At 41.7% G+C, this 13,645-nt stretch overlaps 1 protein-coding gene across 9 annotated transcripts in view; it reads right to left on the bottom strand.

Moving 5' to 3' along the window:
- The window catches only part of LOC110529720 (protein bicaudal C homolog 1), a 71,823-nt gene that overhangs the window by 27,443 nt on the left and 30,735 nt on the right, over positions 1-13,645 (bottom strand). For all 9 annotated transcript variants that reach the window (XM_021612186.2, XM_021612209.2, XM_021612216.2 and 6 more), the window contains exon 3: positions 6,468-6,537. In XM_021612186.2, coding sequence (XP_021467861.1) covers positions 6,468-6,537 — 70 coding nt within the window. The remainder of the gene's footprint in view (positions 1-6,467; positions 6,538-13,645) is intronic.

Raw genomic sequence — 13,645 nt, 5'->3', positions numbered from 1 at the left:
GAGAGAGAGGTTCAGAGAGAGAACAAAAAGAGACAAAGAGAAAATGGTGGAGAGATCAAGATCTCAAGAAGAGACTATTTGAACACCTTTTCCCAAGCCTATGAGTTGATGGGATCCGTTGTGACATCAGATAAAGCACTACCGTAAATGCTCCTTTCAGATGTGATGACTCTCATTCTAGGCTCTTACACAGCAATGTTGTATCACTATCAGTCACACAGTACTGGATACAAAGACAGAATAATGACCCCTTAAATTAGCCCTGAGATAAAGGCAATCCCATGTGTTTCACTTCCTTCCTACAAACCTCATCCAGTCGATCAGTGCCAAAGGCGTAACACTGTTCCTCTGTCTGTCTGGTTAAATAAATTAAATCCTCCTCCAGTTGTCAAACACCAAGGTTGTGTCCTTTGAGTCAAGCTAAACTAAATACTACCTAAACGGCTACACGTGTCTACTACATCACAACTGTTCAAAAACTGCAGAGAAAATGTAAAATATCTGCACATCATAATAGATTATCTGGGCAAATATGTCAATTATTTGAGTAAAGTGCACTTGTAGAGACCCTCTCAGCTCTTGTACAGCAATTCACAACATAAATACACAGTGCTGCTAATGCTTATGGCTGTCGAGTCCATCTGGGCATGCAGCGAGCCAGCTCCTAGGAGCCCCCCCTTTCTTGACTGTACGGAGGGGCAGGATGTCAGTTAAGCGCCTTCCAGGAACCCCCCTCCCCACACACTCAACCCAAATAGCTCCGATTTACTTTGTATACTCCTACAGAAGAAAATATTTATGTTTAGAGTTTGTTTACAGACACTTTATAAAACCCATTGACATTGGTTGGGTTTAGAGATTTTAGAGGTAATGAGCAGGGAAATGCAGGTAAAGCCGTATAATGTAGAACAGAAGAGTTCATCCAAATGTAAACTATTAATGAAACCATCATTCAAATAAACAGAACAGTCCGTTATTGTATCCTGTGCTGTATAGGCTGGACACCACATCAAAGCTCCAATTACACAACCAAACAGAAACTCTCCATAGAGTCACAAAACAAAAACTAAGAGGAAAGCACATGAACTGGCCCTGGGCCCTACTGAGGAGAGATCTGGGTTGGCTAGGCTCTGGAATGCTGCTGCAGGGAAGTGTTTAGGAGCCTCAGTGTTCCATTTTTTAAATGGGCCTGGGGAGGGATTGTGGGAGCAGTGGAAGGCCGTGTGGATCTCGTCAGTGCGACATGGGACCTCCGTGGCCTCAACGCTGAAGCAAGATCACAGAAGAGTGAAAAGAAAAATGCTGTGAGACAAAAAAACGAAACAAAAACAACCCAAACGCCTCAAGTCCACATTGGGTTACATCAAGATAGGAGTGGGCGCAGTCAGACAGAAAAACAAAGGAAAAACACAGCAGTATTAGAGGTGACTGACACAGCTTTGGTTCAAGGAAACATTCCAAACACACAGCTGTGACAAGAGACTGAAGTCCACATCTACTTCCCCTGGTGGATCTCACCAGCAGAGGGCGTGTTGGCCTTCCACTGGCCTAACCTGCACATCTGGTACTCATTAGTGGGGCAAAATGAGTTTTGCTATGTGTGACGTTGAACACCCACACATTTTTTAAGTGAGCGGTGTGTACTCATATGATTGACTGTGGAACACCTTAAGTGTTAATTTGGCACACAAAACACCTAGAAAAGCAAAAATATGGCAATACAGCTAAAAAGAAAAGTCTTGGTAGTTGACACTTGACAAAAATTTAACAATTTGACCCCTCTGCTTACTGGCAAATACTTTTTTCCAACATGGGCTTACACCCTGAAGTACCACACATACGCTCAGAATTAAAGTAAATTTGGATCTAGGTACCTCTTTAAAAACATCTGCAAAATGACTGAAAGACGAAGAAAGATTGGTGAAAGAATGGCGGCTGAACAAACATAAAAAGTTGGAAGTCGAGTTCAGGTTATTGGTCTTGCTGCTGTGCCGATTTCCCGAAAAGCAAAACATTTTCCAAATGATTCCAGCGTGTAAAGAGTGCCTGCCTTGACCGAATGCCATGAACTTGGACTACTTGCACAAAAGATAAATACAGTGCCTTCGGAAAGTATTCAGACCCCTTGAATTTTTACACATTTTGCTACGTTACAGCCTTATTCCAGAATGTATTAAATTGTTTTTTCCCCCTCAATCTACACACAATACCCATAATGACAAAGCAAAGAGGTTGAGAAATTCGTGCACATTTGTTTTTACACATAAAAACTGAAATATTACATTTACATATGTATTCAGACTCTTTACTCAGTACTTTCTTGAAGCACCTTTGGCAGCGATTACAACATCAAGTCTTATTGGGTATGATGCTACAAGCTTGGCACATCTGTATTTGGGGAGTTTCTCCCATTCTTCTCTGCAGATCCTCTCAATCTCTGTCAGGTTGGATGGGGAGCGTTGCTGCACAGCTATTTTCAGGTCTCTCCAGAGATGTTCGATCGGGTTCAAGTCCGAGCTCTGGCTGGACCACTCAAGGACATAAAGAGTCCCGAAGCCACTCCTGCGTTGTCTTGGCCGTGTGCTTAGGGTCATTGTACTGTTGGAAGGTGAACCTTCACCGCAGTCTGAGGTCCTGAGCGCTCTGGAGCATGTTTTCATCAAGGATCTCTCTGTACATTGCTCCGTTCATCTTTGACTCGATCCTGACTAGTCTCCCAGTCCCTGCCGCTGAAAAACATCCCCACAGCATGATGCTGCCACCACCACGCTTCACCGTAGGGATGGTGCCTGGTTTCCTCCAGACGTGACGCTTGGCATTCAGGCCAAAGAATTCAATCTTGGTTTCAACAGACCAGAGAATCTTGTTTCTCATGGTCTGAGAGTCTTTAGGTGACTTTTGGCAAACTCCAAGCAGGCTGTTATGTGCCTTTTACTGAGGAGTGGCTTCCGTCTGGCCGCTCTACCATAAAGACCTGATTGGTGGAGTGTTGCAGAGATGGTTGTCATTTTGGAATGGCCGCCCATCTCCACAGAGGAACTCCGGAGCTCTGGTCACCTCCGGTCACCTCCCTGACCAAGGCCCTTCTCTCCCGATTTCTTAGTTTGGCAGGGCGGCCAGCTCTGGGAAGAGCCTTGGTGTTTCCAAACTTCTTCCATTTAAGAATGATGAAGGCCACTGTGTTTTTGGGGACCATCAATGCTGCATAATATTTTTGGCACCCTTCCCCAGTTCTGTGCCTCGACATAATCCTGTCTCGGAGCTCTACGGACAATTCCATCGACCTCACTGGCTTGGTTTTTGCTCTGACATGCACTGTCAACTGTGGGACCTTATCTAGACAGGTTTGTGCCTTTCCATATCATGTCCAATCAATTAAATTTACCACAGGTGGACTCCAATCAAGTTGTAGAAACATCAAGGATGATTAATGGAAACAAGATGCACCTGAGCTCAATTACAAGTCTCATAGCAAAGGGTCTGAATACTTATGTAAATAAGTATACATTTGCAAAAATATTACAACAAATTTAAAAAACTATTTTCAGCCTCCCGGGTGGCGCAGTGGTTAAGGGTGCTGTACTGCAGTGCCAGCTGTGCCATCAGAGTCCCTGGGTTCGCGCCCAGGCTCTGTCGTGACCGGGAGGTCCGTGGGGCGACGCACAATTGGCCTAGCGTCGCCCGGGTTAGGGAGGGATTGGTCGGTAGGGATCTCCTTGTCTCATCACGCACCAGCGACTCCTGTGGCGGGCCGGGCGCAGTGTGCGCTAGCCAAGGTTGCCAGGTGCGCGGTGTAGCCTCCGACACATTGGTGCGGCTGGCTTCCGGGTTGGATGTGCGCTGTGTTAAGAAGCAGTACGGCTGGTTGGGTTGTGTATCGGAGGACGCATGACATTCAGCCTTCGTCTCTCCCGAGCCCGTACGGGAGTTGTAGCAATGAGACAAGATAGTAGCAACTACAACAATTGGATACCACGAAATTGGGGAGAAAAAAGGGGTAAAATTAAAATAAAAAAATATATATATTTTCGCTTCGTCATTATGGGGTATTTTGTGTAGATTGCTGAGGATTTATTTAATCCATTTTAAAATAAGGCTTTAAAATAACAAAATGTGGAAAAAGTCAAGAGGATTGCTGGCACTGTATGTCCAACCTCTCCAATGTTGATTGGAATAGAATAAAGCCCTACATACATTTCTAACATGTTGCCTGTGATCACTGTCAGAACTGAAGACACAAATATGTTTTCCTAAAAACTTTACGTGCGAGCACAGCCATAGGCCACTTCAACACTACTAACCCAACACTGATGTTGGGTGACGTTTAACTGCCCAACTTCATAATGAGTAGGCCAAATGAAATATTTTCCTTGATCACGAGGCTCGATCTGACCTTCTACAGTAGGCGCTGTTGATATGTTCTACCGTTCTTTTATATTGACAAACTTGTGACGTCTTTCATAAAAAAATGTTTTACATGTGTATATTAAAAGGTGTAAGTCACCACTCTGTGGCTGTGTGTCGAGAGTAGTGATAAAGACCAAAATGGGGTTTAAAAAAGCCTACCCATGAAGGAAGTCTTCCATTGTCATGCAAGGATGTATTTAATTAACTGATAGGTTATATTGCATATTCAGAACAGAAAGTGTATCGGTCAAATGGGAAACAACCAAGTATAAAATAATGTGAAAACCAAACAAACAGTTAAACAATAAAATGCTGTCAATTCAAAACATATCCTAAGATGGATAGTCAGAGCATTTCCTACTGGTCATACATATAAATGTGTAAGGACATTAGCCATTTATTCTCATGGTGACATGTTCTGGTAAAGTGTAATATGAGCCTGCCTGCATCTCAGAGATACTGTTCTGCTATGAATCACCTGACAGTATATTGATGACGGGCTGTTCTAGGGGCCGGACTCTGGTCTTATCACACTGGTGCAGGTGGTAGTGGTGCAGGAGGTGTTAAGGCCTGACACTTTGATGGAGAGGCTGAGGGGACCTGCACGGAGGCCTTGCAAACAACTCTCACATTTGCTCATGACTCACAGGCATTAAGAGGGCAGAGTAAAATACTACAAGTGTCGCTTTTCAGAGACAATGGCGACACATCATGATTACATAAAGTGAGACAAATATTTTGAGTTTTAGCAACCCCCAATTTGTAAATGATTGACTTTCATAGACAGCTGGTGATGTAAATGGTAGTTTGATGTTCCAAATAGCCAAGACATAAGAGAGTGGAGAAGCAGAATGGAAAGGGGATCCAACATTTTGTCTCTAGTAGTTGTGTTGATGGCTAACCTCAGATCAAACTCACAGGTGTAGGCTATCCAGTCATTCTGGGTAGATTACATGGTTGATTATAGTACCAAGAAGTACTCTTCCCCCTCTGGTTGTGAAGCACATATGATCACAAATACATGTGTTTTTCTTCCAAAGGCACAAAAATGCAGTGCATGCACTCATGAGATAACTGGAAGACATTAGTGGAAATTGTTCATGCCTCTTCTTGGTTTACGTAATACTAAAAGGCTGACACCCAACAAATCATAGGGCGAAAATTAAATGGACAAACTGGTCTCTCAATGGAAATTAGATTTGTGAATGAACTTGGGAGTATGGGTGGGGCACACTCTAAAATCAACTGGGGGTAGAAGAGCTGTTAAAAAGTTTCCAGGAAGTTACATCAAGTTTTGGAATTTTACATTTGGCATGAAGACACACTGGCATTCCCTTGAGGACAACAAAGAGGGCAGGTCAAAACCAACCCTCCCCCGGACAAGCTTTAAATAGCTGTAGTGTTTTATTGGCAACAGAGCAGTGGAACAACAGAGCAGTGGAACAACAGAGCAGTGGAACAACAGAGCAGTGGAACAACAGAGCAGTGGAACAACAGAGCAGTGGAACAACAGAGCAGTGGAACAACAGAGCAGTGGAACAACAGAGCAGTGGAACAACAGAGCAGTGGAACAACAGAGCAGTGGAACAACAGAGCAGTGGAACAACAGAGCAGTGGAACAACAGAGCAGTGGAACAACAGAGCAGTGGAACAACAGAGCAGTGGAACAACTCAGCCATTACATGCACATAACTTCTAACTCAAGGGCCCTCAAAAAACTTACAAATTGGTGTAAAGTCTGAAATGACTGACCAGAGAGAAGAGTAAGTGGTCAAAATATGAATATACTGCTGTGACCTTTTTCTTGATTAGAAAAATGACTTAGGGGGGTCTTTCAGAGGGAAAACAAGCAAGCATATGTTGTCCTTGCAAATAAACTGATTTATACTCTTCCTGTATAGACATAATCAGCATATATCTGTCACAAACAAACCTAAAGACTTACACCCGGAAATGAAAAAGCAACAGTGGAGTGAATTGTAGGGCAGTAAACAGGAGGGATGTTCACTTTTATATAATTACAGCTGATCTGTATCTGTAGAATCAAAACAAACATTCACCTTTTTTGGACTTGGCGCCGATCTTCAGTTTGGAAGGCCACGCTATCTGTGTTTTGGTTTCATCCATGACCTGAAATAGATATTGGTCATATTCAATAAAAGGAAAAAGAAAGTGTTATTACATATCTTAGTTCAATAATACAGAAATGGAGATCAGCAAACCGATAATTGCGCCATAATTCTTCTTGAGTAGTGTTTGTAGTCTGTTTAGATGACCAATTTTACATGACAGATGATAACTGCATGGTACACATTGCTATATACACACACACACAGGTGCCATTTTAAACAATCTCGTGTGGGCAGATTTTGCATGTAGACTGAATAATCTGCAGGGACTGAATGCGATGCATGAGATAACTAGCATCATTACATTTTGGGGGTTTTCTTCACTGGTTATTTGGACGCATCAGGATTGGACGAAGGGGGTGCTTAAACTGCTTCAACTCTTGTGCTATGCGCATGTGTGTGTGTGAGGGGGGGACTGAGAGTTTCCTTTTGAGAGGGTGGAGACTTCATTTTGCCGGAGCTCACAATTTCTAACATGTACGAACACAAAAGTTAATCACGCAGCTGATCAAATTATGCAAGATTCTACTTCAGGGTTAAGAGAGATTATTTTAAACATAAGAGATCCAGCCTCACTTCAAATAAACAGTATTAAATGAGGACCACGTTCTAGTCAGCGTTGGCCAGAAACATTCACAATTCTGCTGTTTTAATGGCTGATTGAATGTGGCTTGAAGCTTGTCTAAACTTGGGACAATGCCTCACTGCCTTACACCACCTCTTACCTCTTGCCATGCTGACTTTGGAGAGCACCTACAAAGAGAGGTCTACCATCAACAATTTTCTAAAAAGGCCTTGCACTCTGAAGGAGAGAACGTGCGCGAAAGTCAAACTCAAAAAAGGAAAGTGGAGAAATGAACCAGAACGGTGGAGAAATGGTAAGATCAAGCCAAAACGTGCCTTTTGGTATAAAAACTTCCTGAAACAAATGTTCTCCCGGCGGTACTCAGTGACGAAAAAAAGCTGACATTACATATTTTCTGAAGTGGACTGGGTGTTGTTGGTTTACGAAAACGTGAAACGTGTCAGTTGCATTCTGTGAGAGCCTGTTGACTAGACTACCCATTGTAACCAGGAACATTTGCACGAATGTGAAACAAAAAAGAACCCCAAAAAAGAAAGAGCAAAGTCCGAGAGGACAGAGTATGCTATTCTGAGGTACTACACTCCTCATCCACACGCTCATGAGGCCGCTCACCTTCGCCTAACTTCCTGAACATTGACTGGGGATCACACAGTTAAGCCCTGAGAAACACAAACCATCTGCATCGCCTTATGGAGACCTGCTGACTGGTGGTTCACATTAGAAATGAATATTTCTCAAAATCATTCATCTCCAAAACACAGAGATCTGTCCTTGTCCTCAAATTCCTTGTTTTTACAAAAGGTCCTGTCGTGATTGTTTGCTTTAACGCGTACCGGGGGCTCGTGTTTTTGGATGGAGAAGGAATGAACTGAGATTGGCTTGGACACATGAGCGCCTTATGACTGTTCCCTCATGCAGTATGAAGCTGATCCATGTTTTTCCTGGGCTTCAGTGGTTATGCAAGGACCTCACATGGAAACCCATGCAGAGAGGGACAACATGCTTACTGTAAATGTCCCTGTCTATGGTCAGGATTGTACAGTACTTACTCATTAGAGTAACTGCCACATTGCTGGATCTATGGTCCCTATTTATGTATTGAACTGCATTTCTAAGAAGAATACTAAAGAACAGCCTTCATTCTACAATTTCCTATCTTCATGCAGCACAGTATTCATAGGGGAAATGTCCAAATTCCTCCATATGTTTGGGAAGTGGGCCTGCATGGTATCCTCCAAACACCCTCCAAACTGACTGACAGATTTTCCAGCACCAGTCTCAAACACCAGTAGGGCAGTGCTGGTATTCCACACTGTTAAAGACCGCTGATGGTTGAGCGGACGGCCCTTCAAGCCTCACTGAGTTTCTCAAACATACTATAATCACACAAATATGGAAAGTGAAGTGGAACATAAAGAATGGCTACATAATAACGAGGTAATTGCATGCCTCACAATATTACTTTGAGCTTGCAATAAGATTGACAAAAAAATATTGATCCTTGTTATTGCAGGGCCCCGTGTGAACATGCATAACAATATTGAATTTCAACCATTTCAAATGATCAGGTCAATTCAATTGCAAAGGTAAGATTTATTGTAAATGTGAAAAAGTAGCCTATACAAAATACAACTCAATATCTGGTAGGAGTTGGGCTTAGTTATTCATTTCCAGTGTTAACAAATCACAGATGGACTGATGCATCCACATAGTTCTTCTATGTAGCATCACTGATTGTGGAGCCTATTCACAATACAAACGCTACAAACTTATGTTTTGGAAGGAAAAAAAAACTACTATTTTTATGAAAAGTCTCAATTTAACCTGGTTGTTATGTCTCTGCCTTCTTCATTGAAACCAATAAAAACAAATCCACTACAGTATTGGCAGCCAAAAAAAAGGCTTACACCATATATATCACATTCCTACAGTATAACAAATGTGTCTTGTTGAGTTGCATTTTTCCCTTTCTCACTAAAGACCTTGGCTCATGTTACTGGTCTTGGGTATTATCTTCATCTAATAGCAGGAAAAGCCCCTGCCAAGCTGGAGTTCTCATGAAAGCTCTTGGCTGTGGCACTTCTAACCATTTTACAGGATAATACCAATAAAATAGAGATCCAGGAAGGTAGTCTTTTGGGTGAAGGGAAAATAAACATAATTTTGGATGTATTTCCTTCCTAACGAACAGAATAGAGCAGTTTGTTTTCAGATACTAATTTACCAGATACAGATACTAATTTACCAGATTCTAACATGCTAGGACTTTGTGGAAACAACGTTTTGCTTCCAACTATGAGGACGACATGGTATACAGTTGACCTCTAATAATCGTGGACTAATCATGGAAAATCTAGCCCCAGGGATATTCAAATCCAAGATTTGCATCAGAGATTTATCTCCGTTTCTCTCCCACATTGTCTTCATCATGATACACAAGTTAGCATCTTATCGTACATTTTATATGAACCCCCCATATACTTTTCTTCCATAAACACGTGCTCCCACTCAACTGTATAACTAAAACACATCTCTAGAACATTTTGTTCTTCAGGAATTTCGGCTCTGATCCCCTCCCCCATTTGGACCTTTCCCTCCCCAATTGTATCAGTCTCATGAGCCAATAAATGGGGTTTCTGCTTTTTGTCACCGAGGTATTCATCTTAATTCCACAAAATGATTGTCCCGGTGAAGAAACCCAATTCGTCTTTTTACTCCATGTGGCACTTTTAAGTTCTTCAGCTACACCAGTACACATGTAATGCATTTCTACCAAAATATTGACATTGGCAAAACTACACACAATCCAGGAATGGCCAGGGAATGAGCTATGATCAGATACTCTATGATATAACATGATAAAATGGATACAGGAATTGTATAATGTCACATAGCAACATGCAAGGCAACACAATAGTTATGAGATGACCACTGCCCGTTGTTGCGTCTAATCAGGAAATGTATGCCTCAGAGTAAAGGCCTGGCATGTTTGGAAAGCCAGCTAATACAAAGCAGTGCAGAACCCTATGAAAGTGATGTCAAATGATTGAAATTGTGATGAACCAGACACCCTTGTGTTTATAGAGGTATATGCAATTATATAGTTTCCAAAGTCCAAACTTTACGGCCCATCCAATTTATTTCTCTCTATAGGGTCTTGTTCAGGAACTTTCTTCCTCTTCATAGTTGCTGTTCTTGGCAAGGCCATACAGATGGGAGTGATTTCAGACAGACCACACACCATTTTAAGGGTAGATGGCGTTTATTTTTATGAAGGCGCCAGCAAATACCTTTCAAATGGGTCAGATATTTGCACAAATTAGGTTAACTATACATTTAATGTTCCACTCTTTAGTCTTTCTACTACCACACCCTTTTCAAATAATGCATACGTCTAGCGTTATGATCAGTTGCAGTTCAGGTGCAGTTACATACTGTAACCCAAATCGAACAGGATGTCATTATGGCAATGTCATAAAAACAGCCACATGTGCTCGGTGCACGTGAGTTTATACGTGTGTGTGTGGCACGATGGCAATCAACATGGATGGAGTGGACTTTCTTCCTGTATCACATTGGTGCAGCTGTGGATTCAGATTGTGTGTGTATGTATGTGTGTGTGTGTGTGTGTGTGTGTGTGTTAGTTAGAGTGAGACAGAGAGGGTTTAGGAAGGTAAAGCGATGTGGGCGGGAATTGAGAGATCGCTTCTGTTGAAACAGGAGAACTGAGAGCAGAGGATCTTAGTTAGTGATCCATCCACGGTTTTCATCCAATGAGACTGATCGGATGAATTGAACGTGTGCCAACAATCCATGTGCTAACTCTCACAAGCTCCATTATTTTTGGGGAGAAGACATTTACCTTAAGGCACTCAACTAATATGTGCATAGTTTAAAAAATAATCCAAAATTAAGAGCTACTGCACAATATCTTCCACCGTTTCAAACCAGAGATTATATAAATACTCTCGTTAGAGTCATTGAGTTTCAGAGTGTTTGTACTTTAAGTATTTTTCAAAGTAAGTAATTTAACTTTTACTTGAGTTTTGAATGGAGCATTGTATTTCACTACCTTTTTAAAATCATCCGTTACAGAGTACAATTTTGGAGGCTATCCATAATAGATGATTATGAGGGCATGGAAAGATTGCTAGTCCTTTGGAGCCAGAAAAAAAACTCATTGTTTAATCATTGCCCAATCAAATCCAAATTTCACACATTGTGCCAATACAGGGTCAATCAAATCAAGCTGTGCATACAAACTGAACGATGATGGGTCGAAAGATTTTCAAAAAGTCAGAAAGAACTTAGTTTAGTTTGAGACATATCGTGAAAGGGAGCAAATGTTTTCATTTAATCAGAAGCCACTGCCAGATTTCTGGATTGGGCTGCGCTCAGAGTATCCTGCCTTGGCAAATCGCACTGTTAAGACACTGATGCCCTTTGCAACCACGTACCTGTGTAACCGGTGGCAGGGAGTGCGGCTCGACCCCTAAACCTTCAGTCCCGAAGCCCAGCGAGCCAGCGACGGTTCCACAAAAGCATGCTCAAGTGTGCGCTCATAAACCAGGGTCGCTACACTACTACCTTCATGCTAGACCACACAGGACAGTCTTGCAGGAGCGCGCTCACCGGTCAAGCACACGCTCTGTCGTGGATGTGAGGTCCGATCACTTCCGACACCAATATATAGTACTGAAACAGGCATGGAGTGCAGCTCGAACCCTCAACCTTCTGGCACCAAACCCAGCGCGCCAACTACTCTGCCACAAAAGCGCTTATAAAATCAGGGTCGCTGCAATACGTTACTGTTGTCTAGCATGCTAACATTAGCAAACTATCCTTGCAGTTAAAGGTAGCTACATGGCTAACCACCACCTGATGATGATAGCCGTTATGGCTAGCACGTCGATATGACTATGTGTGGTGGTGGCTAGCTAGCCATGTAAGTTATCTGGGCTAGCTAACAACATTAGTCTAACATCCATAAGTGAGGTAGCGAGCTAGCTAGTTAACGTTGGCTTGCTTGGTCATGACATTCAGTATTTAGAGAATCCTAGGATTTTTTGCTATGTACTGTAGCTATTTTGTCTGTGTAAATTAGAATACCGTTCATCTAAAAGCCAGAGACTCAGTAAGTCTAACTGTGCATAATATACCTGTGTGAGTGTACACTGTAGGTACAGCTAGACATGGACTCATCTCAACATTAGACAACTTTTTAGGTCTGAGAACTGACAAAGTCACTCTAGTCACAGGAACTGGGAATAATAACAATGGAAAGTCTGTTTGGTCTATTATAATGTCAGTAATATGATTAACTAAGTTGCCACATAAAGCAGAATTTGTTGAAATATTCTGTGTATTTGACACTATACATATTTGGTCTATCTGAAGCATCATCTTGACACAATGACAGAGGTTGAGACAAAGCAACAGAGGCAGCATTCATCTGATGAAGAAGGTGCCGAGAAGGTCACAAGGTACAGAGGAGCTGGATGGGTACCTTGCATGTGTGTCAGACAAGATGAACATGCTTCATTCCTTTCCATACATAAAGAAGCTGTCCCTCAAACTGAACACAGGCCTGCCTGCCTCTGACGCTTGTGGGTGTCTTTTTAGCTGTGTTGGACTGCTCTTTATTGCAAAGCGAGCCCGAGTAAACTCGATTCACAAAATCAGGCCCTGATAAAACTGAACAGCAAGTTCAGAGAAACGTGACGGCGTTAGAACATAACGCCTGTGTTTTTGCTCAAGGAACACTACATCACCTAAATGTACTCTGTATGTAGCCTATATATAGTTAATCAATCAATCAAATACAATATATATAGCCCCCAACATCGATAGCCCCTTCTCTACTCCAGGGGGTTTTTCTCAAACATTTATATATCCATGATGTTCTGTTATTACCTTCAGAGCTAATTTGACATCAAATCCTTTAGGTATCTCCAGTGTGTCCCAGCACTCCCCATTTGGCCTTTGTATGGGTGAGTGAGTGAATGGGGAAGTGAGTGAGTGAAGAGCGTAAATGGGTGATTATTTTGTTTATGTACTTTATTTTGTATGGCTTATAATTCATCAATACATTATTTATTTTCAAATATGAATAGTATTGAAAAATCCAGTTATTTTCTACACAGATGTACCTTGCTGCAACTCAAACAATAAAATGAACTTAGTTCACACTGGTACATTACTTTTCTCTTACTTTTTCAATGTATTGCATGGAAAATATCATTTGTAACAACATTCAGGTAACCTTAGCGAAATTAGCTATAAAGGTCAATGTTTTTATTTTAAAAGCTACAAAATTACTTTTACTCTGAGTACTTTTTAAATTAGCTACTTTGTACTTTTACTTGAGTCATTTTTTTTATACTAGTAGTTTGCTTGAGTAAAATTTCATTAAAGTAACAAATCAAATCAAATTTTATTGGTCACATACACATATTTAGCAGATGTTATTGCGGGTGTAGCGAAATGCTTGTGTTCCTAGCTCCAACAGTAACAGTACTTCTAG

This window comes from Oncorhynchus mykiss, chromosome 1 (assembly GCF_013265735.2).
Source record: "Oncorhynchus mykiss isolate Arlee chromosome 1, USDA_OmykA_1.1, whole genome shotgun sequence".
Lineage (NCBI taxonomy): Eukaryota > Metazoa > Chordata > Actinopteri > Salmoniformes > Salmonidae > Oncorhynchus > Oncorhynchus mykiss.
Note: the sequence above shows the minus strand (reverse complement) of the source record. Positions and strands in the feature narration are given on the sequence as shown.